Here is a 27,137-nt window from a genome sequence, read left to right as displayed (position 1 = left end):
TGTTTTTGGTGTCTGTCCCCAGGCGTAAGGTTTGTTCAGTGGGTTGTGTTGGCTTCCTGATGGAGGGGACTGGTGCCTGTGTTCTGGTGGATGAGGCTGGATCTTGTCTTTCTGGTGGGCAGTACCGCATCCAGTGGTGTGTTTTGGGGTGTCTGTGAACTTATTATGATTTTAGGCAGCCTGTCTGCTAATGGGTGGGGTTGTGTTCCTGTCTTGCTAGTTGTTTGGCATAGGGTTTCCAACACTGTAGCTTGCTGGTCACTGAGTGGAGCTGGGGCTTAGCATTTAGACGGAGATCTCTGGGAGAGCTCTCTCTGATTGATATCATGTGGGGCCAGTAGGTCCCTGGTGGACCAATGTCCTGAACTTGGCTCTCCCACCTAAGAGGCTCAGGCCTGACACCCAGCCAGAGCACCAAGACTCTGTCAGCCACTCGGCTCAGAAGAAAAGGGAGGGAAAAAAAAGAAAGAAAGAAAGAAGAAAAAAATAAAATAAAGTTATTACAATAAAAAAATAAATATTATTAAAAATTAAAAAGTAAAAAAGTAATAAAAAAAAGAAAGATGGAAAGAAGAGAGCAACCAAACCAAAAAACAAATCCACCAATGATTACAAGCACTAAAAATTATACTAAAAAAAAACAAACCGGACAGACAGAACGCTAGGACAAATGGTAAAAGCAAAGCTATATAGACAAAATCACACAAAGAAGCATACACATACACACTCACAAAAAGAGAAAAAGGAAAAAAAATATATAAAAAAAGGAAGAGAGCAACCAAATCAATAAACAAATCTACCAATGATAATAAGCTCTAAATACTAAACTAAGATAAACATAAAGCCAGAAACAAATTAGATGCAGAAAGCAAACCCCAAGTCTACAGTTGCTCCCAAAGTCCACCACCTCAGTTTTGGGATGCTTCATTTTCTATTCAGGTATTCCAGTGATGCAGGGTACATCAAGTTGATTGTGGAGATTTAATCTGCTTCTCCTGAGGCTGCACCAAGAAATTTCTTTTCTTTGTTCGCACAACTCCTGGGGTTCAGCTTTGGATCTGGCTCTGCCTCTGCATGTAGGTCGCCTGAGGGCATCTGTTCTTCGCTCAGAAAGGATGGGGTTAAAGTAGCAGCTGATTAGGGGGCTCTGGCTCACTCAGGCCAGGGGGAGAGAGGGGTACGGAATGTGGGGCAAGCCTGGAGCAACAGAGGCCAGCATGATGTTGCAACAGCCTGTGGCACGCCGTGTGTTCTCCCAGGGAAGTTGTCCCTGGATCACGGGACCCTGGCAGTGGCGGGCTGCACAGGCTCCTGGGAGGGGAGGTGTGGATAGTGACGTGTGCTTGCACACAGGCTTCTTGGTGGCTGCAGCAGCAGCCTTAGCATTTCATGACCGTCTCTGGGGTCCGCGCTGATAGCCATGGCTCGCGCCCATCTCTGGAGCTTGTGTAGGCAGTGTTCTGAATCCCCTCTCCTCGTGCACCCTGAAACAATGGTCTCTTGCCTCTTTGGCAGTTCCATACTTTTCCCCAGACTCCCTCCTGGCTAGCTGTGGCGCACTAGCCCCCTTCAGGCTGTGTTCACGCAGCCAACCCCAGTCCTCTCCCTGGGATCTGACCTCTGAAGCCTGAGCCTCAGCTCCCAGCCCCCACCCGTCCCGGCGGGTGAGCAGACAAGCCTCTCAGGCTGGTGAGTGCTAGTCGGCACCTATCCTTTGTGCGGGAATCTCTCTGCTTTGCCCTCTGTACCCCTGTGGGTGTGCTCTCCTCCGTGGCTCCGAAGCTTCCCCCCCGCCACCCCCCGTCTCCGCCAGTGAAGGGGCTTCCTAGTGCGTGGAAACTGTTCCTCCTTCACAGCTTCCTCCTAGAGGTACAGGTCCTGTCCCTATTCTTTTGTCTCTGTTTTTCCTTTTTTCTTTTGCTCTACCCAGGTATGTGGGGAGTTTCTTGCCTTTTGGGAAGTCCGAGGTCTTCTGTCAGTGTTCAGTAGGTGTTCTCTAGGAGTTTTTTCATATGTAGATGTAGTTTTCATGTATTTGTGGGGAGGAAGGTGATCTCCACGTCTTAATCCTCTGCCATCTTGAAGGTCCTCCTGTCTGAAATGATTCTTTTATGTTTATTTACCTATGTTTACATCTTCAGGACCCATGTAATATTTCTGGTATATAGTACATGGTAGTGTACAAAAGTGGGGAAATTGGAGCCAAGGCACTTCCACTTCCCTCCAGGTGAGGAAAAAAGACCTCTCCAAGTTCTGGCTGAGGCTCCTATGGCGGCTAGCGCAGCAGCACTGGCTAACACTTTCAAAAGCACTCTTCATGTACTTGCTCATTTGTACATTAGGAGCTGTATGGAAAATTGGGAGATGAATGACAGGAGGCTAGATCTTGTAAAGGTGATAGTAGTAAATGGGTTGTGAGGCATGAGGAGATTGGTTATGCAAATCAGAGCATGAGGCGATGGGAAATCTTAGGTACCTCTTCTCAGTAATGAGATTTTGAGGCAACAGAATGTCATGTAAAGTTTATTAGGAATATTGGATCTGAAGTCAGAAGATCTAAAACTGAGTTCCAGCTCTGCCAATCACTCACTATTTGACCTTGGCAAGACTACATCTGGGTTGGTCTCAATTTCTATATCTATAAAAACAAACAATACCACCCCCCCAAAAAAAAATAAAAGTGAAGATAAAATGACATGGTGATTATGAAATCAGTTAACAAATTGTAAAACACTTAAGTGCCAAGTATGACTGTTATGGTCAAGAATAGAGCTGTGCCTAAGGAAGATTATTTTGGCAACAGTGTGCATAATCAGTTATAATGAGGCAAGACGAAGAGCATGCAAGTGTTTGAAAAATATTAAAATGGCCCAAGCATGTGAGTGAGGGAGGACCTGAGCTAGGGTGGTAGCTGCAGCCATGGAAGAAGTCCAGGAGAAACTATAGACAAGTGTTAGGATTCGCTCCAAGCACAATCTCTCAAATATATTTCTGGGCATGACTGGGCTGGTACATTGTACACTGGATGGTGTGTGCTCCAGTGTAGACCACAGAAAGAGCAACAAAGGAGCGAGGACTTACCTAACTGAGCTACTGTGAACCCAGCCCAGTTGCCCAAGGCCAACTTGATGCTAATGGCTACCAAGGTCTAGCTTTGGGGGCAGAGGAGAGTGTGGGTTAAGGGTTCAGGTGCAGGAGTCAGACCTAGGTTCAAATACCAGCTCTATGAGCTCTGTGATCTTGGGCATGTTATTTAAGTCTTTGTTTCCTTATCTGTAAAAATAGAGATACTCAGACCTATCCTGTGGTACATGTTATGAAGATTAAATAAATGTAATTACATATATCAAGAGTGTAGCCCAGAGTGCAGTGAGTAGTAAGATCTCTATACCAATAGTTATTATTATTCCTAGATCTTGAAACTATCCTGGAGCCAATGAAGCACATCCCAATTGGTGGTACAGTGAGGGACATGTATGGAGAGGGATTCAAAGAGGAACTGAATTAATTACGAATGATAGAGTCAGAAATGATCCCAAACAAAAGCTGGGATGTACCTAATCTTCAAGTCTGATGTCAGCAAAGATGCATCCCTTCTCCCCACATAGTAAGCTTCTTAAGTCTAATTAATATCATCTCCTGTTTTTCCCTATGGCTTAGCTCTACCTTCACCGACAAAACCCAGGCCTGTGTCTCATATTTCTGCTCAACGGTGGTTTTCAGGACTAGCCACTTGTGGCTTTTGGGGAGATACTTGTCCTGTGAACACAATGACTACCCATGTTTGATGGAAGCACAGTGGTTAAAAGCAGACTCTTTGGCTGAACCGTTAAAGCCAGGCAGCCCATGTGAGTGCCAAACAGAGACCAACAGGGTGGAAAGGATAACCCGAAATATACCCCCTCCCAAGTCTAAGGCCCGATGAGAGAGGGCCAGACAGCTCTTCAAACAACATGAACAGGAAGGAGTTGGTATGTTAAGATTTTTTTCTCATAAAAACCTAACGCTGTACATGGTGACCCCACAATCACCATTTGTTAATTTTAAAAGAAATTAATGGAGTGGGGTGGAGCAGGGAGGACCAAAATATTCTGGGTGCTGAGGGAAACAGAAACACACGCACTGTGTACTCATAGAAATGTGACGGTTAGGGTCAGGATTGAACTAATAAGACCAACTCTTGTGTTTGGCTTAGGAAACCTGTTTCACTACTTTCTACGGTTTCACATCATTTGATCATAAGTGAAACTGGATGTCGTGGTTTCTCTTTAATATACCAGTGGAGGGTAAGTTAAACAAATAATACCCTTTGGACAGGATCTCAATCAGGACAGGTGATGTTATGCTGGAATATCAAAGAATGCTGAAATCTCGTTGGCTTCATAGAACAATGGCTCGTTTCTTGTTATGCAAAGTCTACAGTGGTCCTCGTATCTTTCCTGGGCAGCTGTCCTCCACATGTTGGCACATCATTCTAGGCTGCTTCAAATTTTTGGCTTCTCCATTTCAACATAGGCTGCTAAGATCATTGAGGTGGGGCTGGGGCAGGGGTGGGAGGAGGGTTTGGAGAGTTGAGTGGCAGCAACTCATGTGGCCATGACTAACCTGAAGGTGGAAAAGCCCCTCTCATATGCCTGAAATAGAGGGGGACGGATACCGGTGAACAGTAGCAATGGCCATCAACTATAGTTCTTCAAACAACCCAGTTACCAGCTCTCACTTAACATTTTCCTTGTATTATGTCTTCAAGGAAAACCAAGTGAGTACTTTGAGTTTGTGAAATACTAAAAATTTTCAAGACCTTCTCAGGTTCTTTAATCAACATTACTTCCAACCTTTAAAATATATAGTTTATAGAGAAAGCTTTTTTAGAGTATGAAATAAATAAAACTTTTATTACTTGAGATGCAACACCCCTCCCATCTGGAAACTTCCTTGTTAGCCCTGTACCAAGTTCTGGGATGTGGGCTGGGCCTTGGAGGTGAGTTTGCGTTAAAATAAAGGACCTTTGAGTACCTGTAGCTAAACCTGCCTGGATGGGATTTTAAAATAAAATAGTCCCAGAGTTTTATGATCTTAAACATATAGAAAAAAAGTATTCTTTAGAAAAAAGTCCAGCCTATTTCTGAGCTCTTTCATCATGGGCCACTGTGAATAGTAGCTAGGAGTTATTGAGCATTTACTGTGTTAATTTACTGTGGCTAGTGCTTTGCATGTAGGTCTCATTTAAATTTTATAACACTCTAAGAGATACACTTTTATTATCCTGATTTTACACACAAAGAAACAGGCTTAGAGAGGTCACCTATCTGCTCCAGACCTTTACAGACCAAAGTTTGGACCCAGGTCATCTGACTTTAGAGCCCTCACCCTAAATCATTACCCTAGACTACCTTTCCAATGCTCTTAAAATAGGTCTTGAGGGAAATGGAGCAAATACTGCAGTCTGCATATAAACAGGTGCTCTCAAAACCAGCGTTGTGACCATCTGGGGTTCTTATATAGCCACTCAGTCCTAGAAAACTGCTGAGCAGTTATTCCCTGCCCTGAACATGCAGGCTGTGTTTCTAGAGGTCAGGCCTGTGGTTGGAATGCTGTTCTCTGAGCCTCTCACTAACAAAGCACTCTGTGTGTTTCTCGTGTCTTCCAGTTGACCATCCTCCAATGGAACCTTCCCAGTTCGTCTCAGTTGTCCCTAAATATCCAGACAAGATGGGATTTGATGAGGTAGGAAGGGTGTCTGTGTGTGTGTGCACGTGCACCTGTGCACATGTGTACATCATACTTATATGTTTGTATCACAACACAAGCCTGATCACACGTCTGGGAGCCAGCCAGACCAGCTTGGCTGCTGAAAAGAAACCAAGGTCTTGGAAAAGGTTCTCAGTTTTTGTCGTGCCTCAGTTCACTTATCTTAAAAAAGGAGCATCATGGTAAAAGTAAATTAATTATTGAGTCAGAAAGGTGTCACTATTTAGTCATGAAAGTGATATTTTCTAGGAGCAGATATTGCCATATTTTATCAAGATTCAAGGGTAAGGTAAAGAAGATATATATTTTAGGTATTGGAGGACTTTAACTTTATTCTGAGTAAGTGGAAACCCTTCTGGAACATTCTTTGCTTTATTTTCTCTCTGCTGTTTTTCCATGGGAAAAGATTGGAGGGCAGAGTTTAGAGGACAAAGAAAAAGTGAAAAAAGAAACCTATTCTAAAATTCTCCCTTTCGGCAGGCAAGAACTGCATAATAGTGCTCTGAGAGTCATATTTATCATTAAGTTTCAATTGTATAAAGAATGAAGCAGAAATATAAAGAGATGGCTGTCTTAGTAATATGCACAGCAGATACTTGGTGGGACCAGAATTGTGACTCCAAGTCACCGAATCCTTCATGGGTCCCTCATGTCACATAACTGCTGATCAGTTATGGAGCTTGGTGGTCTAGAAGCTAGGACAGTGCCTCAGGAATCCACAAACTGAGATAGAACTTTTCTGTGAATTTTGGATATGTTATAAGACAAGCTTTGTGCTACATGCTCATTGCCACTGATTAATTGAAAGAAAATGCCTTGTTTATCCCCCTGTACTATGTCATACAGGTCCCCAAAGTACAGCCATCTTAAATTGCTGCTGGAACTGGAAATTGGGATTTATTCTATAAAATTTATTTGCAGGCAGACTTCAGGAATGGAAAGGAATATTTCATGAATATTAAGTGGAAAGGAATTAGCAGCTATTATGCTATTTCCACAGAGGGCAGGGTGAGACAAGATGATTTTAAGTGTGGTAGAGAACAATTAGACTAAAGTGTACATAGTTTTATAAACAATCAGGGCTGCAGAAAAGTTGGACCACCCCAGGCACTGAACCCACTTCCACATATTACTACAGCTTTCCTTCCCTGCAGCTCTCACCATCTCTCAGGTCTCCAGGTAAAAGAACCCAAGGGTCTTTACATATATTCATTTTTCCCTTTATAAACACATTCCAATGAAGATCAAATCAGAGGAGATACAATGGGACAAAAGCAAGATCTTCTAGCTCTGGTCTTCCATTTGGAAGGATTGGGTCACTCTTAGAAGCCTTCTGGAAAAGGCCAACTCTGTAAAAGATGCAGATACAGGTACTCTACTCTCCTGAACCCTGGTAGTCATCTCTCTGTTTGGAACAGAGATAGGATAGTGGAAAAAGGGATTTTCAGGGGCCTTTTCAACCTTCCCAGTACTCTGTGACCTTGTTGGTGGTGTCTGGGCTGCATTCGGCGGTGTGGCTTTTTGTTTGTTTACTATTCACTAAGTATGAGCAAGCCGTCTGTGTTTTTCCTTCATGGCTGCAATTTTTATTGCACTTGTCCTGGCAGGAACTGGGACAGGGTTGTTATTTACTAAAGTCTTCCCAGACTAAAGGTCTTGGATCTGAGGGGACTTTTTGTTGTATTTCTGTTAATTTTTTGTTTTTTGTTTTGTTTTTCTCTCCTGGAGTGACCTCAGGTAGCTCCATGTGAACACATGAGGAAATGCCCATTCCTTTCCATAGCCTTAAAATTGGGAGATGGAACATGGCCCATCACAGTATGATTCTAAACAGGAAGAAAATGAAATATAAATGAACATGACTCATTAAGTTTTAAAATCCCAGGTAACAAGGCAAATACAGTCACCACAGAAATTGTTTTTTAAAAAATAATTGCCCGGTTAGATAAACAACGGAGGTAATGAAATCATGACGTACCTAATCCACTTTGCTCTGATTCAGATGGATGATTTCTTCAAAGAGGACATCTTGCTCCCCCCATCAGTTCTGTGCCCAGAGCTGTATAAATGGATAGAAGTGAGAATATTTTACAAGGAAGAGTTGAAATTTTAGTTAATTTAGCTTTTGATCCGGTAAAACATACAGCATCTCGATGATTACATTCAGAACGACTGTGTGAACCACAGCTTAACCCCCAGTAAAGTCTGAACTCCAGCCTGCTTATAAGACATAGTTTCTTCCTTATTCTAGACAGCATAAAGCAAACTTTATCATAAATGACATATCATAGACATTTTAATCTGTACTGGTCTTGAGAGGTGAGGTTGTTCAACTCCCTCTTTTTTACAAACAAGGGAACTGGACCCTGGAACATTAAACGTCTTCCTCAAAGTCATCTAGATGGGTCGTTAGGGTGAAGCCAATGTCATCCAGCTTATTCCTGGAGGGTTCTCCTTTCCCATGCTATTCAGTATTTCTTACTGGTAGCTGAAGTCTCCCTCTCTTGCAGGACTAGTTTAATGTACAAAGAGAGTTTATTACTGCTCGTAGAAAAGAACCTTAGTAAAGCACATAGATATCTGTAATAACATTCATGAGCCTTTGGATACTTCTATGGCTCCTTAAATCTGGGAATAATCAGGCCAGCCTCATTATCTGTGTAACTCCCTGTAGTAGCCTCAGGATATGTGTGTGTTTAGTGCAGTCATTGGGAATTTAGGAGCTAGGGTGAGGGGCTGCAGGAAGACCCAGTCCTCATGCGGGACAATCTGAATGCACATTTTTGGGACTTCATGGACCAGTATGTGTCCCCTCTATAAGGTTTCCCTCAGATCCACGTGATGTGGAAATGATGCCTTTTCCCAAAGGGCTACCACCAAGTGCAGGACCCTTTCTCTCTCTACTTCTTTCAGAAAAATTCTAAGGGAGTTGAAAACTTCTGGTAAAGAAGCTACTCAAATTAAGAGCTTGGTAATTCAATTTGGAACCTTTGGAAAGAAAAGGAATTTGTTAAGACTAGATTTTTCTTATTCTTTGAATGACTTTAAATTTTTCTACAGTGGATATAAATAATAAGAATAGCTAATATTTTGTACCCAGGTGACAGGACCAGTATTATCTCAGTTTTACAGATGATGAAACTGACGCATAGGAACTGGTCCAAGGCAAACACTTAGTAAACTTATGTCTGCTGATAAATCTAACTATTTGCCAAACTTCTTCCTACCCCTTCATCTCATATGTTTTAGGTTTGATTTACCTTTGGCCTCCTGAAGAATAACTTTTTGACCTGATATGAAATATAAACAAATCTTCACCACAGTTTTCCCTGTCTTTTCCACTCCTTATTCCAAAACTTTGTTCATTACATTTACTTTACTTTTCAAATAGCCTAGAAAAAGAGTTGAATAATCTGTGTTTCTTTTCCTTTTTTCTTCCTGCATTAGATTTTCATGATAAACCTGAAGCGCAGAAAGGACAGGCGGGACCGGATGTTACGTACCCTGTATGAGCAGGAGATTGAGGTCAAGATTGTCGAGGCTGTGGATGGAAAGTGAGTTGGGTTTTTTCCTCGAGCCCTTGCAGATGTGGTTGGAGTGGGGATGCACCCTCTCTGACAGAGGTTTAGTCTTGGTGGGAGGAATCTGCACTCATTGCAAGATAGACACGTCTTCACAATGCAGCCTACTTTGGGAAAACTTTATGACTCATAGTAGCTTATATATGTTAATTTCACTGAGTAGAGCAGAAATCCACTCACCATCCAGTGCTCTCTGGTCTTCATTATGCTGAAGGTTTGCACTGGATGTGATTTTCCACTGTCCCTGGGGGTTCTTCCAGTGGCTGTGGTGGTTTCCAGCCCCGTAGTGCATTGGAAGGAATGCGATCAGAGTTGCATTCAGAGCTTGATTTAGAGCAAAGCGTCTAACCTTGGGTGACCTGAAGAAAGTAAATGGAAAAAATGCATAACAGTCTGTGTCTCCTGTTGCATGAGATGCTTGCCACAGTCTGCCTGGGCTGATCACTTTTCCCAGGAACATGGCAGGAAAGTCACATAGGGTACCTGGTTAGATTCCTTCAAGGGTTTTTGTTATTGATGTTGTTGTTCTGTTTTGCTTTGCTTTGCTTTTTTATTTGACACTGTTATTTCAAGGCATAGATATTTGCAAAACCTGCAATACCATGTTATATATGAATTTGGAATATGAATGGCTCTAAAGAGTATGACTAGAAGCTGTTGTGGAAGTTTTTGTGACTCCTTTAGAGAATCTCATCAGTGTTTCTCAAAGTGTGGCCTGGACACCCATGTCAGAGTCCCTAGGGGCTGGTTAAGAGGGCAGCTTCCTGAGTCCCAGAGCCGCTGAATTATGATCTGTAGGGAATCTTCATTTAAGAAGTCTCAAGGTGATTGTTTGGTAAGGTTGCCACATAAAATACAGGATACCCAGTTAAATTTGTCTCAAACATTGCATGGGTCTTATTTATACTAAAAAATTACTGTTTATCCGAAATATAAATTTGACTGGACATTCTGTGTTTTACTTGCTAAATCTGGCAACCCTATTCTTGGATGCACTAGAGTTTGGGAACCACTGTTTCAAATACCTCTAATAGCCCCCATCTCCTTCATAGGCCACACGGACCAAGGAAAACTAGTTGAATTGTGAGAGTTCTTTATACACTCTGGATACAAGCCTCTTGTCAGATATATAATTTGCAAATATTTTCTCCCATTTTATGTCATCTTTTCACTTTCATGATGGTGTACATTGAAACACAAAAGTTTTTAATTTGATGAAGTCCAGTTTATATTTTTGTTGTTGCTTGTGCTTTTGGTGTCGTATCTAAGACTCCATTGCCAAATCCAAAGCCACAAAGACTTGGTTCTGTGTTTTCTTCTAAGAGTTTTATAGTTTTATCTTTTATATGTATCTCTTACACATTAGATCTTTGATATATTTTGAGTTAGTTTTTTATATGGTGTGAGGTAGGGGTCCAATTCATTCTTCTGTACATGGTTATCTAGTTGTCCCTACACCATTTGTTAAAAGACTATTCTTTCATTTACTGAATTGTCTTGGCAACCTTGTCAAAAAATAATTAACTCTAAATATAAGGGTTTATTGCTGGATTCTCAATTCTGTTCCATTGATGTGTACACCAGTCCCTATGCCTCACAGTAGCGTCTTATGTAAGGAAGTATGAGTCCTTCAACTTTGTTATTCTTTTTCAAGATTGTTTAGGCTATTCTAGGTCCCTTGGATTTCCATATGAATTTTAGCATTAGCTTATCATTTTCCACACAAAAAAAGACAGTTTGGATTTTAATAGGAATTGCATTGAAGCTGTAGATCAATTGAGGGGAGAATTTCTGTCTCAACAATATGAAGTCTTCTGATTCATGATCATGGGATATCTTTCCTTTTATTTAGAGCTTTAATTCTCTGATGTTTTGTAGTTTTTAGTGTGCAAGTCTTCCATTAATTTTGTTAAATTTATTCTTAAGTATTTTACTCTTTTTGATGCTATGGTAAGTGGAATTGTTTCCTTAATTTAAGTTTTAGATTGCAAATTGCTAAGTGCATAGAAATACAGTTGATTTTTTTATATTGATCTTATATCCTACAACCTTGCTGAACTCATTTATTAGTTCTAATAGTGTTTGTGTGTGTGTGTGTGTGTGTGTGTGTGTGTGTGTGTGTGTGTGAGTGGTCAGGCCATTCAAGATGGCTCTTCTCTTGCTCTTTGTACATCTGCTTTACCAGTCTCTGCTTCACTCACATGACTATCCAATCCCCTTAATTATAGGGCTTAATCAGTAACTGCCTGCATGTTTGCCCCTGCCCCAGCTGCTGGTTTCCCTGGTAACTGATGAGAAAGCATGATGTTAATTCCCCCCTATAAATGGTAAACTCCTTCTCCCTGGAGTAGCGGAGATTTCTGTGGTGTCCTACCTGTTGTCTGCCATACACAGTGGAGTGACGTTCCAGGACTGTTCGCTTCAGACTTGTAAGATTCCCCCTGTCCAGTAAACCATTGATGTCTCTGTGGCTGTGTCTGGGCGCTTTCTTCGGTCTCAAGGCTGAATAATTATAAAGCTTGCAGACCTACGGGGTGCAGTTCAACAATTGTCGAGCTAGCCAGGAGGCTGAGGAAACTCCTGTTAGCACCAAAATGTTGGCAACCAAGGACAGGTAATGAAAAGTTGTGGGGGTGATCCTGAGGTGTCTGTCCACTAGCACATGGGGCCCTGTGGCTGCTGTCCTTGATGAATGGGGGCTGTCAGGAGAGCCTGGATGGTCAAATCGGGACCCCAAAGTGTGGTATCCTACCAAGAGTGATGAAAGAGAGGAAGAAGATTGGGACGAGGTCAGAGGTCCCACAGGATACAGATGGAGAGCAGCTCCTTTCCCCAGACTGGAGGCAACTGACCGCCATGAGAGATGTCTTTCTCTTCCATTATATTGATGATGTCCTGTTAACCTCAGAGTCTCTGACCAGTTTAGAAGCATCAGCCCCATGCTCATGGCTCATCTGACTGCACAGGGACGGCTAATGAATACAAACGCTTTGTTTAGCCTACAACGTGTTACAGCAGGTGGAAGACATTACAAAAGGCCTACCAGAGTCCTGGAGCAACACAAAAAAAACCACTCTGCAGGATCTAGAGCAGCCGTGCACGACATACAGGAACCCCATGGACATCGATAGAGACCAAGGAACCCACTTTACCGGCCATGAAGTTGAGAAATGGGCTGATAAAAGTGACATACACTGGCATTTCCACCTGCCCTACAACCCCACTGCTGCCAAGCTAATCGAAAGGATAAATGGACTATTTAAACAACAAGTGAGATGGGAAACTTGCCCTCTCAAGTTTCCAGGAGGCTAATTCAAGCCCTACAAACTAAAACTGAACATCCCAGGAACTATCATCCCAGTGCCTACGCCATGTTAACCCTGAGGCAACTAGTCGACACCATCCAAGTTCAGCTGCTGACCACCAACGGACCATTGCCAACTATTGGTCCGGACAATAACTCACTTTTGCCCTTCCACAGGATCTACCCTCAGGGGAACACATTAAAAAATGGCCCTGGGACTGGCAGGTAAGTCCCCGGTGGTTTGGATTTGCTGCCCTGTGGGCAATAGGATTGGAAAGATTTCACCTAGCTTCTACCCGGCCTCACCTGAGACTACTAAGGTAATTAATCAGGACGCCCTACTGGAAAAAGACACTATTATATTATTCTTGTGATCTGTTGTTATACCATCTCTCTGTAATTCAGCAGCAGCTGGGCTGTGGGGACTGAGGGTGGACAGGCCGTATGGTACAGCAGGCCAGGCAAAAAACCACAGGCAGGGGTATGATCTTGGAATGCTGCTACTGCTTATAATTTGCTTAATGGTCATAATCTCCCCTGTATTGTGCCTGTTGAAATATCACATTCCATCCCTAGCCTGAGTTCAGGGAATCTGTTTGAGGACTGGGCAAAAACAGTGGCCTTACTGCAAACTGAGTCTGATTACTGGGTCTGCAGTGAGATGCCAGAGAAAGCTGACCTCGTTAATGTGACCATGTTGGGGACGACTGCAGACTCTCACCTTCTTCCTGTCCTGCAAGCCAAGCCCCTGGCTTACTCTTGGTACTCCTTAGCTGCTATTGTTTGTGTTGCATTTGTGGTGCTTGTTTGCAGTGCACCTCTACATACCTGAGCCCAGGGATATCTCAGAAGAGGGGCAGACCAAGACTGTAAAGGTCGTGCAGGGTATGTAGGGGTGCAGTGTATGGTCAGACCACTCCAGATGGCTGTTCTCTTGCTCTATGTATATTCTCTGCTTGACCAGTGCCTGCTTCACTCACATGACTATCCAATCCTCTTAATTATAGGGCTTAATCAGTAACTTGCCCCCTGCCCCAGCCGCTGGTTTCCCTGGTAACTGATGAGCCCACCTGATGTCAATTCCCCCTATAAATGGTAGCCTCTTTCGTCTCCTAAGTAGCGAAGATTGCTGCTGTGTCCTGCCTGTTGTCTGCCATACACGGTGGAGTGTTGCTTCAGGACCTTTTGTTTCAACTTGTAAGATCCCCTGTCCAATAAACCATTGGTGTTGCTGTAGCTATCTCTGGGCTCTTCCTTCTTTCTTGAGACCAGGCAATTACGAGGCTTGAAGGCCTTCAAGGTGCAGCCCAACAGTGTGTGTATTCCTTTGGATTGTCTCTATACAAGGCTATGTCATCTGCAAATGTAGATAGTGTTACTTCCTCTTTTCCAACCTGAATATCGTTTTATTTTGTTTACCCAATTAAATTACCCTGGCTAGATCCTCAAGTACAATGTTGGATAGAAGTGATAAGAGTGGACAGCCTTGGCTTGTTCCTGATATTAGGGAGAAGCATTCAGTCTTTCACCATTAAATACAATCTTAGCTGTGGAGTTTTCACAGATGGCCTTGATTGGGTTGTGTGTTTTTTATCATGGAAGGGTGTTGGTGTCTTAGTTTGGACTGCTGTAACAAGTTACCATAGACCAGGTGGCTCAGATAACATTTATTTCTCGAAATTGCAGAGGCTGGGAAGTCCCAGAGAAGGGTGCCAGCATGGCTGGATTACAGTGAGAGACCTCTTCCTGGTTTGTAGGTGGCTATCCTCTTGTGCCTTCATACAGCAAAGAGAGGAGGGAAAGCAAGCTCTGTGTCTCTTCTTATAAGGGCACTAATCTCATTTATGAGCATTGCACCCTCATGACCTAAGGCCCCACCTCCTAATAATATCAACATGTGAACTTGGAGGCAATATAAACATTTAATCCATATACAGTTGGATTTTTGTCAAGTTTTATGTCTATTGAGATGATCATGTGATGTTTGTCTGTTAATAATTAACAGACAAACATCACATGACTTTTTTTTCACATGTTAAACGAACCTTGCAATTCTGGGATAAATCCCACTTGTCATGATGTATAATGCCTTTTATGTGATGCTGGATTCTGTTTACTTGTATTTTCTTGAGGACTTTTCTATTTATATTAATAAGGGATATTGGTCTGTAGTCTTGTTATGGCTTTTTCTGGTTTTGGTATCAGGATAATACTTCATAGAATGAGTTGGGAAGTGCTCCCTCATCTGTTTTTGGTAAGAGTTTATGAAAGACTGGTGTTAATTCTTTAAATGTTTGGCAGAATTCTTTAGTGAAGCCATCTGGTCCTGGACTGTGTTGTGGGACATTTTTTTTTTTTTTACTAATTCAACCTCTTTACTTTGTTATAGGTATATTCAGAATTTCTATTTCTTGAGTCAGTTTGTATCTTTCTAGCAATGTGTCCATTTTATCCAGGTTATCTAATTTGTTGGTGTATAATTGTTCATAGTATTTTCTTATCCTCTTTACTTCCATAAGGTCAGTAGGGATTGCCCCCTCTTTCTTTCTTCATTTTAATAATTTGAGTTTACTCTCTTGTATTTGGCTAAAGGATTATCAATTTTGCTCTTTCCAAAGAACCAACTTTTGGTCTTGTTTTTTCTCTATTTTTCTATTCTCTATTTCATTTATTTCCACTTTAGTCGTTGTTTCCTTCCTTTTGCTTGTTTGGGTTTACTTTGCTCTTTTTCTAGTTTCTTAAAATGGAAAAGCAGATTATTTGAGATTTTTTTTTTTTTTTTAACACAGGCGTTTGTAGCTGTAACTAGCCCTCTAAGTACTGCATTAGGTGCATCCTGTAAGCCTTGGTATACTGTGTTTTCATTTTCATTTGTCTCAAAATATTTTCTCATTTCCTCTGTGGTTTCTTTAACTCATTGGCTGTTAAGGAGTGTGTTGTTTAATTTCACATATTTGAATTTTCCAAGTTCCTATCAATTTTTAATTTCATCATGATTGTGGAACATACTTTGTATGATTTCAGTCATAGTTTTAAGTGTACTGAGGCTTTATGGTCTAACATATGGTCTTAGAGAATGTTACACATACAGTTGAAGAATGTGTATTTTGCTGCTTCTGGGTAGAGTGTTCTATAAATGTTAGGTCTAATTGGTTCTGTTTCCTGGCTAGTTCTATACATTACTGAAAATGGGGTATTAAAGTCTCCCACTATTTTTGAATTTTCTGTTTCTCCTTTTAGTTATGTCAGTTTGTTTCATGTTTTTGGTCTATTGTAAGATGCATATGTATTTATAATTATGTCTTCCTGATGGATTGACTCTTACCATTATAAAATATTCTCCTTTGGTAATTTTGTCTAAATTTTTTTGTCAGATATTACAGCAGTATAGTTCCTCCAGCTCTCTTGTGGTTGCTGTTGACATGGTATATCTTTCTCTATCCTTTTACTTTAGACCTATTTGCCTTTGAATCTAAAGTCTGTCTCTTGTAGATAGCACATAGTTGGATCGTCTTTCTAAAAACTCATTCTGCTAAGCTCTGTCTTTGATTACAGGGTTTAATCCACTCACATTTAATGTGATTACTGATAAGGTAGGATTTACACCTGCTGTCTTCTATTTTTTTTCGATACATCTTATGTCTTATTTGTTCCTCTATGCCTCCATTCTTATGAGGCATAAGAATGTCCATTCTTTTATGTTTAAAAGATATTTTCTACTTTAACATTTTAATTCCTTTGTTTCTTTTCCTATATATATTTTTAGTTATTTTCTCAGTGATTGCCCTGAGGATTACAATTAACATCTTAATTTATAGCAATCTAGTTCACATTAATACCAACTTCCTAGAAGAAAACAGGGGGGAATAAACTCCTTGACACCAGCTTAGGTGATGATTTTTTGGATTTGACACCAAAAGCAAAGGTGACAACAACAAAAAATTAAGTGGGACTGTATCAAACTTAAAAAGCTTCTGCACAGCAGAGGAAACCATCAAAATAAAGAGACAGGCTACCAAATGGGAGAAAATATTTGCAAATCATATATCTGATAAGGGTTTAACGTTCAAAATATATAAAGAACTTGTACAACTCAACAGCAAAAAAAAATCTGATTTAAAAATGGGAAGAGTATCTGAATAGAGATTTTTCCAAAGAACACATACAGAAAACCAACAAGTATTGATACATGAAAAGTTGAGCAACATCACTCATCATCAGGGAAATGCAAATCAAAACCACGAGCTCTCCCCTCCCACTTATTGGACTGTCTGTTATCAAATAGACAAGAAATAACAAGTATTGGGAAGGATGTGGAGAAAAGGGAACCCTTGTTCACTGTTGGGAATAAATTGGTGCAGCCACTGTGGAAAACAGATGTTCTTCAAAAAAAACTACCATGTGATACAGCAATTCCACTATTGATCCAAAGGAAATTAAAAAACTAACTCAAAGATATATGCACCCCCATGTTCATTTCAGCAATATTTATAATAGCCAAGGCATGGAAGTAACATAATGTTTGACAATGGATGAATGGATAAAGAAAATATGTGTGTATATATACAATGGAATATTATTTGGCCATGAAAAAGAAGGAAGTCATGCCATTTGTGACATCATGGATGGACCTTGAAGGCATTATGCTAAGTGAAATAAGTCAGAGAAAGACAAATATGATATCACTTATATGTGGAATCTAAAAGCACACAAAACAAAACTCGTAGAGAACAGATTCATTGCCACAGGTGGGACTGGGAGGTGGATGAAATAGGTGAAGGGGTAAAACGTATAAACTTTTTTATAAAATAAGTCATGGGATATAGTATACAATGTGGTGACTACAGTTAATAATACTGTATGGCATACTTGAAAGTTGCTAAGAGAATAAATCTTAAGTTCTCATCACAAGAAAAATTTGTAGCTATGTGGTAATGAATACTAACTATACTTATCATGGGATCATTTCACAAAATACACAAAATATTGAATCCTTATGTTGTACACCTGAAACTAATGTTATACATCAACTATACCTCAATAAAAAAATACCAACTTAACTTCAATACTATATAAAAACTTAGCTACTATATAGCTTCATTCCTTCCCCCCTCCTTTGTTCTATTGTTACACAAATATTCCTTTATACATAATGTTCTTTATACATAATGTTCTTTAACATTATTTATACATAATGTTCTTTATACAATATAAGGGCCTATTTATATCTTATTGCTTTGTGCAGTGATAATTTAAATCAGATAAGGGGAAAAGTTATAAACAAAAGAACACTTATATTATTTGTATTTATTGATACCTATGCAGTTATATTTACCAGTGCTTTTCTTTCTTTATGTGGATTTGAGTTATTCTCTAGTTTCCTTTCATGTTAGCCTGAGGGATTCCCTTTAGTATTTCTTGTAGAGCATATCTACTAGTGACACTGTTTTTGTTTATCTGGGAATATCTTAATTTTTCCATTTTTGAAGGCTAGCTTGACTAGATATAGAATTCTTGGTTGATGGTCTCTTTCAGTCAGCACTTGAATATATCAATCTTCTGCCTTCTGGCCTCCACGGTTTCTGATGAGAATCAGCTATTAATCTTACTGAGAATACTTTGTATGTAGTGAGTCACTTCTCTCTTGCTTACAGGATTCTCTCTGCATTTTTATCTTTAACCTTTTTTTAGGTCCAAAGGAAAGATGTACACATGCACACAATTTCTCTTCTGATTCCTTCCTGTCCTCATCCATTCCAGTGTTTAATAGTATTTAAGCTTTCTATTAGCCACTCTCCTTCATTAGGAAAATACTTTTTCAAAGTTGTCAATAGTGATGATACTTAAAAACTGTGTCGGGCATTGCGAGGGGTATCTTGTCTTCACAAAGCTCATAATGCTACCACAACACATTAACCCTGAGGAGCTCCTAAGGAATAATGGGAAACATGAGGAGTCCTCAGTGTGCAAAAAGGCTCTGGGGAATATGCAGAACTCTTCCTTCTGGCTTCTGTGGTGGGGCTTCTCAACCTGTTAATTTTTGGGCATGTTCTCTCTTGCAGGGCACTCAACACAAGCCAGCTGAAGGCCCTGAATATTGAAATGCTGCCCGGATATCGAGATCCCTACTCCTCCAGGCCTCTAACTAGGGGTGAAATTGGCTGCTTCCTTAGCCACTACTCTGTCTGGAAAGAGGTAAATAATGCTTCATTTCAATGTGCAGTTCTTTAATGAGGAGGAAGGAGAGTGGGACCTTGTAGGTGAACTAGGGCCAGATATAAAGTGAACCCATAACTTCTGGGAGTGTGCTTGGAAGCTGTCATTGCTTTATGTCTCCCTCTGACACAAGGCCAGTGACAAACAAGGAAGGGCAGCCTTGGTGCCACTTGGGATGATGATAGGGGAAGACACCCACGTTCTGGGGACCACACTCCTAGTGATGCATCCTCATCCTTAGTAGGAATGCCTTGTGTTTATCTAGCATATCATCATTTATTAAGTGACTCAGTGTAAGAAATCACCCGGAAGTCATGTGACATGGGTTAGGAGAGATGGGCCCATTTTACCCAAGAGAAAATAGTTATCTTGTTCAGGCAAGAAGGGGCAGAGCCAGGACTTGAACCCGTCTTACAGATCAGACATTGATAGGGGTGGTATTGAAGTGTGGGGTTCTTGGTTAAGGGTCAGTTCCCACAAGAAAAGAGAGTCCCCAAAGAAGTCCTCTTGAAAGGGCCTTCTCCCTTTTAATGATCCAGTCTATGCCTATCTTTTTTATTCAAGAAACTTTGTTTTATAGATAAACTTATATTTTATAGGAAAAAATATGTAGATCATAAGATCCTGGCCAATGACATTTCACAAATTAAATAATACAGCCAGGTTAACCAGTACCTACATCAAGAAACTGGTTACCAGCACCCCAGAAGCACAGCCCTTCTCTGTATTTTTTCCTAGCCATCAGTTTCCCAAGGGTGACCACTCTCCTGACTTCTAACAGCACAGAATAGTTTTGTCTACATTTATCCTTTTATTATGTGTACACACCATATGGTTCCATTCAATCTCTCAACATTACATTTGTGAGATTCACCTATAACTTTGCATTTAACTGTAGATCATTTACACTCATTGCTGTAAATACACCAGTTTATTTATCCATTTTACTGTTGATGGACTTTTGCTTAGATTCCAGTTATGAGCTATTACATGTTGTGCTACTATACTTTTGACTTTTTGATACCTATTTTTTATTAGATAAATAAGTATCAACTTTTCATAGGGTATCTTCCCACTGACCTTTACAGGTAATTGACCGAGAGCTGGAGAAGAGTCTTGTTATTGAGGATGATGTGCGTTTTGAACATCAGTTTAAGAAGAAGCTCATGAAGCTGATGGATGATATTGATCGAGTCCAGCTGGATTGGGAACTGATGTGAGTGACAAGATGACAAGCTGTTTAAAGAGTACTGAGAGGCTTTCAGTTCTTTCCAAGGGGCAGAGAGCCCCAGCTCATAGGAGATGCAGCTCAAGCTTCCATTTACCTGGTTCTCTCTCTATAAATGTTCCCAGAAACAAGAAGTGAGTAGAGGATAACCATTGGATTTTGCATCTCTATGCTCTTCAGGGTGAGAAAGAAACTTTGGGAGATTCTGAGACCTGGAGTCTGCCTGCAGATCAGGGGCCTTCAGACTGAGTGTTCACCTGGAAACACAGCAGAAATCCACTCATGAACCAGTGTGGTACATGGAGGGAGTATGTAGAGGGAGGACGCATTCAAGGGCAAGGTTCCTGTGTCACACTTGAGCCTCATCTCCCAGGAGAACAGGTTTCCTCTGTAGCCTCTGATGGTGTGGGAGGTTTGGAAGGTCAGTGGGAGAGCTCCTGTTGGGGAGGGAAGCTGTGCAAACAGGGAGAACACTGAAGTCGGGCTTAGTGGAGGCTCAGAGGCTGTCTTAGAAAAACCAGGCTCATCAAGGAAGTACTGGCTCCGAACTGACAATTTAGTTAATGCTCGTTGCCTGCTACCTCTGGGAATTGAGCTCTCTCTTGCTCTCTCTTTTTCTTTTTATGCTAAGATGACACTTTTTACTTCTCTCCAATGAGGCAGAAAGTTCCCAAGCATTATGTTCACTTCCCAGCTCTGTGTCAAAGGCAGTTTCATCAAATCAGAGGCTGTTCTTTCGGAGCAGCTGCAGCAGACAAGCTGTCTCTGCTCCTCCCATCCTCAGAGGGAAACTTAACTATGGTCCCAGGTGGAATACTTGTTCTCTTAGAAAATGTACCATTCCGAGCTCAAAAGAAACCCAGTAATGGCTCAAGTAACCTGTGGGAAATAGACCCAGGACTATGTAATAAAGAGACTGGCACCCTGTCATGTGATTAGATTGTGCACTGTCTCTTCAGATCATTGTTCTTAAAATCCTCCAGATGTCCCCGCACCTCAGCCTTTCTGAATCTATGGCTCTGCAGCCTGTGGTTAAGGCCCCACAGGCATGGAGCCCGAAAGCTATTTTGTGCTTACATGACATGTGCAAAGGTGATTTTCACTTAAGCCTTGGAATCACAGAGGACTGGACTTGGGGATTCTAAGGCTTAGAGGTGACATACATCCCAGTTCACTTCCAATTTGGTTGATGCATTTCTCAGGACAAAGTACCAACAGATCCAAGAAAGAAAAGTTATTGTCCGGGTAAGGATACAGGAAAAAAAGATGTTTCCTAAATTTCCCAGACTGATCAAGTCCAAATATTCCATTGAAATCTATTATGTAATCATAAAGAATTAGTGGTTTCAAATTTTTCACATCTCATTTTCTGAAATGAATAAGGCAAATGTTATTGGAACTCAAAACATGAAACCAGATCGACTGTCTGTGACTGCAGTGTTAAGTTTCTCCAGAAAAAGAAAACAGTAAGTGGGAAGACTAGAACAAGCCATTGAAATCATCTAGGGCAGCATGTCAGTAGAAATATAATGTGAAAAACATCATTTAAAGTTTTCTAGTAATCATATTAAAAAGATAAAAATAGGTGAAATTAACTTTAATAATACATTTTATTGAATCCAACATATCAAATATTAACGTATAATCAATATTTTAAAACTATTAATGAGATAGTCTATATTCTTTTTTTCATACTGTCTTCAAAATCCAGTATGTATTTTATGCATGTAACACATCTCAATCCAGATGCTATTTTTCCAACTGTTGAAGTAAACTGTAGTCCTACTGAAATAATACATTTTGTCTAACAGAAATATTATTTTATACATCTTCAATTTTTAAATTACAATTTAAATTTAGTAAAATTAATAAATTGAGTACAAACTCAGTTCCTCAGTCACTCTGGCCACATCTCAAGGGCTCAGTAGGATTTTCTCTTCCACTTGGTACATGAGAGAAGTTCAGGCTCTTTGCTCTGAAGAGACAGTGGCTGAGAGACAGGTATATTTGTCCTCAGAAGAACTGAAGGTGAACATAGACTTATTCTACAAATCCTAGGATGTTTCGATAAGTGGGATCCCTTGAATGTTGAAAGAGATAGTTTTAGGGCAAAATAGAGCAAGTCAGCTTTACCTAGCAGGTGGGAAGCCGTACCTCCTCAACTTGGTCCAGGCAAGTGGAAACAACTAGGCTCCAGACAAAAGTAATGGATCACAGATGCATGAGTAGACTAGAGAAGGTAGGAATGGCTGAGGGTACATCCTGTGTTGCAGAAGTTGTTCATGGAAGACAGGACCCAGGAGGAAGCATAGGCAAAGTTGGGTGAGAGGGAGAAAGCCAGGCAGATGTTGTCATTCATTCTCCCCTGGAGGAAACCCCCTTGGGGCTACTCTTGGCTTCCTAGGTCTTTTACTGTGGACTGTATCTTTCCCAAAGCATTTTCTGGCTTATGTTTACCACCAGAATTTGGAGAACTGTGCAGAAAATATCAAGTCCCCAGGCTGAAACTCTGGGGACTTGAAAGCAAACTCAGGATTCTCACATCTGGCCTTTGTTGTCCCCTTCCAACCACTGTAAACACAGCTAGAAATCCTATACCATCTTTGGGAAATGATCTGAAAGACCTTTTTTGTCATGAAGTGTTTTTTATTTTTATTTTATATTGGAGTATAATGGACTTACAATGTTGTGTTAGTTTCATGTGTATAGCAAAGTGATTAAGTTATAATTTTCAGATTCTTTTCCCATATATGTTATTACAAAATATTGAGTATATTTCCCTGTGCTATACAGTAGGTCCTTGTTGATTATCTATTTTATATATAGTAGTGTGTGTGTGTTAATCCCAGCCTCCTAATTTATCCCTCCCCTCCACCTTACCCTTTTGGTAACCATAAGTTTGTTTTCTAAGTCTGTGAGTCTGTTTCTATTTTGTAAATAAGTTCGTTTGTATCATTTTTTTGGATTCCACATATAAGTGATATCATATGATATTTGTCTTTCTCTGTCTGACTTAATTCACTTATGATGATAATCTCTAGGTCCATCCATGTGGCTGCAAATGGCATTATTTCATTCTTTTTTTATGACTGAGTAATATTACACTGTATATGTGTACCACATCTTCTTTGTCCATTCCTTTGTCAATGGACATTTAGGTTGCTTCCATGTCTTGGCTCTTGTAAATAGTGCTGCTCTGAACATTGGCTGCATGTACATTTTTGAATTACAGTTTTCTCCGGATTATATGCACAGGAATGGGGTTGCTAGATCATATGTAGTTCTATTTTTAGATTTTTAAGTAACCTCCATGCTGTTCTCCATAGTGGTTGTACTAATTTACATTCCCACCAACAGTGTAGAAGGGTTCCCTTTTCTCCCCACCCTCTTTAGCATTTATTGTTTGTAGAATTTTTGATGATGGGCATTCTGACCAGTGTCAGTTGAGATACCTCATTGTAGTTTTGATTTGCATTTCTCTAATAATTAGTGATGTTGAGCAGCTTTTCATGTGCTTTTGGCCACCTGTATGTATTTTTTGGAGAAATGTCTATTTAGATCTTCTGCCCATTTTTTGATTGGGTGGTTTGCTTTTTTGATATTGAGCTGCATGAGCTGTGTGTATATTTTGGAGATTAATCCCTTGTAGGTCACATCATTTGCAAATATTTTCTCCCATTCTGTACATTGTCTTTTTATTTTGTTTATGGTTTCCTTCACTGTGCAAAAGTTTCTAAGTTTAACTAGGCCCCATGTGTCTATTTTTGTTTTTATTTTCATTACTTTAGGAGGTGGAACCAAAGAGACATTGCCATGATTTATGTCCAAAAGTGTTCTGCCTGTTTTCCTGTGTTTTATAGTATCTGGTCTTACATTTAGGTCTTTAATACATTTTGAGTTTATTTTTGTGTATGGTATTAGAGAATATTCTAGTTTCATTCTTTAACATGTAGCTGTCCAGTTTTCCCAGCACCACTTATGGAAGGGACATCTTTTCTCCATTGTATATTCTTGCCTCCTTTGTTGTAGATTAATTGACCATAGGTGTGTGGGTTTATTTCTGGGCTTTCTATCCTGTTCCATTGATCTATATGTCTCTCTTTGTGCCAGTAGCATACTGTTTTGATTACTGTAGCTTTATAGTATAGCTGGAAATCAGGGAGCCTGATCCCTCCAGCTCCGTTTTTCTTTAGGGTCTTTTGTGTTTCCATACAAATTTTAAGATTTTTAATTCTAAATCTGTAAAACATGCCATTGGTAATTTGATAGGGATTGCATTAAATCTGTAGATTGCCTTGGGTAGCATAGTCATTTTGACAGTATTGATTCTTCCAATCCAAGAACATGGTATGTCTTGTCATCTTCGATTTCTTTCATCAGTGTCTTATACTTTGTGGAGTTACAGGTCTTTTGCATTCCTAGGTAGGTTTATTTCTAGGTATTTTATTCTTTTTGATGCGTTGGTAAATGGGATTGTAACCTTAATTTCTCTTTCTGACCTTCCGTTTTTAGTGTATAGAAATGCAACAGATATCTGTGTATTAATTTTGTATCCTGCCACTTTACAGAATTCATTGGTGAGCTCTAGTAGTTTTCTGGTAACAGCTTTAGGGTTTTCTATGTATAGAATCATATCATCTGCAAACAGTGACAGTTTTACTTCTGCTTTTCCAATTTGGATTCCTTTTCTTTTTCTTCTCTGATTGCTGTGGAGGACTTCCAAAACTACGTTGAATAAAAGTGGCAAGAGTGAAAATCCTTGTCTTGTTCCTGATCTTAGAGGAAATGTTTTCAGCTTTTCACCATTAAGTGTGATGTTAGCTGTGAGTTTGTCATATATAGCCTTTATTATGTTGAGGTGGGTTCCCTCTATGCCCACTTTCTGGAGAGTTTTTATCATAAATGGATGTGGAATTTTATCAAAAGCTTTTTCTGCATCTATTGAGATAATCATAATGGTTTTTATTCTTCAGTTTGTGAATGTGGTGTATCAAACTGATTTGTGGATACTGAAAAATCCTTGTATCCCTGGGATAAATCCCACTCGATCATGGTATATGATCCTGTTAATGTCTTGTTGGATTTTGTTTGCTAATATTTTGTTGAGGATTTTTGTGTCTATGTTCATCAGTGATAATTGGCCTGTAATTTTCTTTTTTTGTAGTATCCTTGTCTGGTTTTGGTATCAGGGTGATGGTGGCCTCATAGAATGAGTTTGGGAGTGTTCCTTCCTTTGCAATTTTTGGAACAGTTTCAGAAGGTGTTAACTCTTCTCTAAATATTTGATAGAATTTGCCTGTGAAGCCGTCTGGTCTGGGATTTTTGTTTGTTGGGAGTTTTTAAATCACAGTTTCAATTTCAGTACTTGTGATTGGTCTGTTCATATTTTCTATTTCTTCCTGGTTTAGTCTTAGGAGATTGTACCTTTCTAAGAATTTGTCCATTTCTTCTAGGCTGTCCATTTTATTGGCATATAGTTGATAGTAGTAGTCTCTTGTGATCCTTTGTATTTCTGTGGAGTTGGTTGGAACTTTTCCTTTTTCATTCCTGATTTTATTGATTTAAGCCCTCTCCCTTTTTTTTTCTTGTTGAGTCTGGCTGACGTTTTATCAATTTTGTCTTTTCAAGGAACCAGCTTTTAGTTTCATTTACCTTTTCTATTGTTTTCTTTGTCTCTATTTCATTTATTTCTGCTCTGAGGTTTATGATTTCTTTCCTTCTACTAACTTTGGGCTTTGTTTGTTCTTCTTTCTCTAGTTGCTTTAGGTGTAATGTTAGGTTGTTTGAGATTTCTCTTGTTTCCTAAGGTAGGATTGTATTGCTATAAACTTCCCTTTAGGACTGCTTTTTCTTCATCTCATAGGTTTTCAATCAATGCGTTTTCATTTTCATTTGTCTCTAGGTATTTTTTGATTTCCTCTTTGATTTCTTCAGTGATCTATTGGTTGCTTAGTAGCACATTGTTTAGCCTCCACGCGTTTTGTGTTTTGTTTTGTTTTAGTTTTTTTTTTCTTGAAGTTGATTTCTAATCTCATAGTGTTGTGGTCAGAAGAGATGCTTGATATGATTTCAATTTTCTTAAATTTACTGAGGCTTACTTTGTGGCACAGCATGTGATCTATCCTGGAGAATGTTCCATGTGCACGTGAAAAGAATGTGTATTCTGCTTTAGGATAGAATGCTCTATAAATATCAATTAAGTCTATCTGGTCTATTGTGTCATTTAAGGCCTGTGTTTCCTTACTGATTTTCTGTGTGGGTGATCTGTCCATCGATGTAAGTGGATGTTAAAGTCCCCCACTATTATTGTGTTACTATTGATTTCTCCTTTTATGGCTGTTAGCATTTGCCTTATGTACTGAGGTGTTCCTATGTTGGGTGCATATATATTTTCAATTGTTGTATCTTCTTCTTGGATTGATCCCTTGATCATTATGTAGTGTCCTTCTTTGTCTCTTGTAATAGTCTTTATTTTAAAGTCTATTTTTTCTGATATGAGAATTGCTACTCCATCTCTCTTTTGATTTCCATTTGCATGGAATATCTTTTTCCATCCCCTCACTTTCAGTCTGTATGTGTCCCTAGGTCTGAAGTCGGTCTCTTGTAGACAGCATATATATGGGTCTTGTTTTTGTATCCATTCAGCCCATCTATGTCTTTTGGTTGGAGCATTTAATCCGTGTACATTTAAGGTAATTATCTATATGTATGTTCTTGTTGCCATTTTGTGAATTGTTTTGGATTTGTTTTTGTAGGTCTTCGTTCTTCCTTTCCTCTTTTGTTCTCTTGTGGTTTGATGACTATCTTTAGTGTTTTGTTTGGATTCCTTTCTCTTATTTGTGTGTATATCTATTGTAGATTTTTTTTTGTTTGTGGTTACAATGATATAGCAGTCTATATAAATACAAGATTGTTTTAAGTTTCTGGTCTCTTAATTTCAAGTACATTTCATATATCCTGTATTTGTAGTCTCCTCATGATTGCTGGTTTTGATACCATATTTGTGTGTGGATGATTTTCTTCCTTTATTGTATGTTTGCCTTTACTGGTGAGCTTT

General features: G+C 39.8%; 1 protein-coding gene across 3 annotated transcripts in view; it reads left to right on the top strand.

Moving 5' to 3' along the window:
* Nucleotides 1–27,137, top strand: part of COLGALT2 (collagen beta(1-O)galactosyltransferase 2) — a 119,429-nt gene that overhangs the window by 85,467 nt on the left and 6,825 nt on the right. For all 3 annotated transcript variants that reach the window (XM_059904071.1, XM_059904089.1, XM_059904079.1), the window contains exons 7-10: nucleotides 5,651–5,727; nucleotides 9,199–9,305; nucleotides 18,699–18,831; nucleotides 19,941–20,068. In XM_059904071.1, the coding sequence (XP_059760054.1) occupies nucleotides 5,651–5,727; nucleotides 9,199–9,305; nucleotides 18,699–18,831; nucleotides 19,941–20,068 (445 nt within the window). The remainder of the gene's footprint in view (nucleotides 1–5,650; nucleotides 5,728–9,198; nucleotides 9,306–18,698; nucleotides 18,832–19,940; nucleotides 20,069–27,137) is intronic.

This window comes from Balaenoptera ricei, chromosome 1, assembly GCF_028023285.1.
Source record: "Balaenoptera ricei isolate mBalRic1 chromosome 1, mBalRic1.hap2, whole genome shotgun sequence".
Taxonomy (NCBI): domain Eukaryota; kingdom Metazoa; phylum Chordata; class Mammalia; order Artiodactyla; family Balaenopteridae; genus Balaenoptera; species Balaenoptera ricei.
This window is presented reverse-complemented; position numbering and strand designations above follow the sequence as displayed.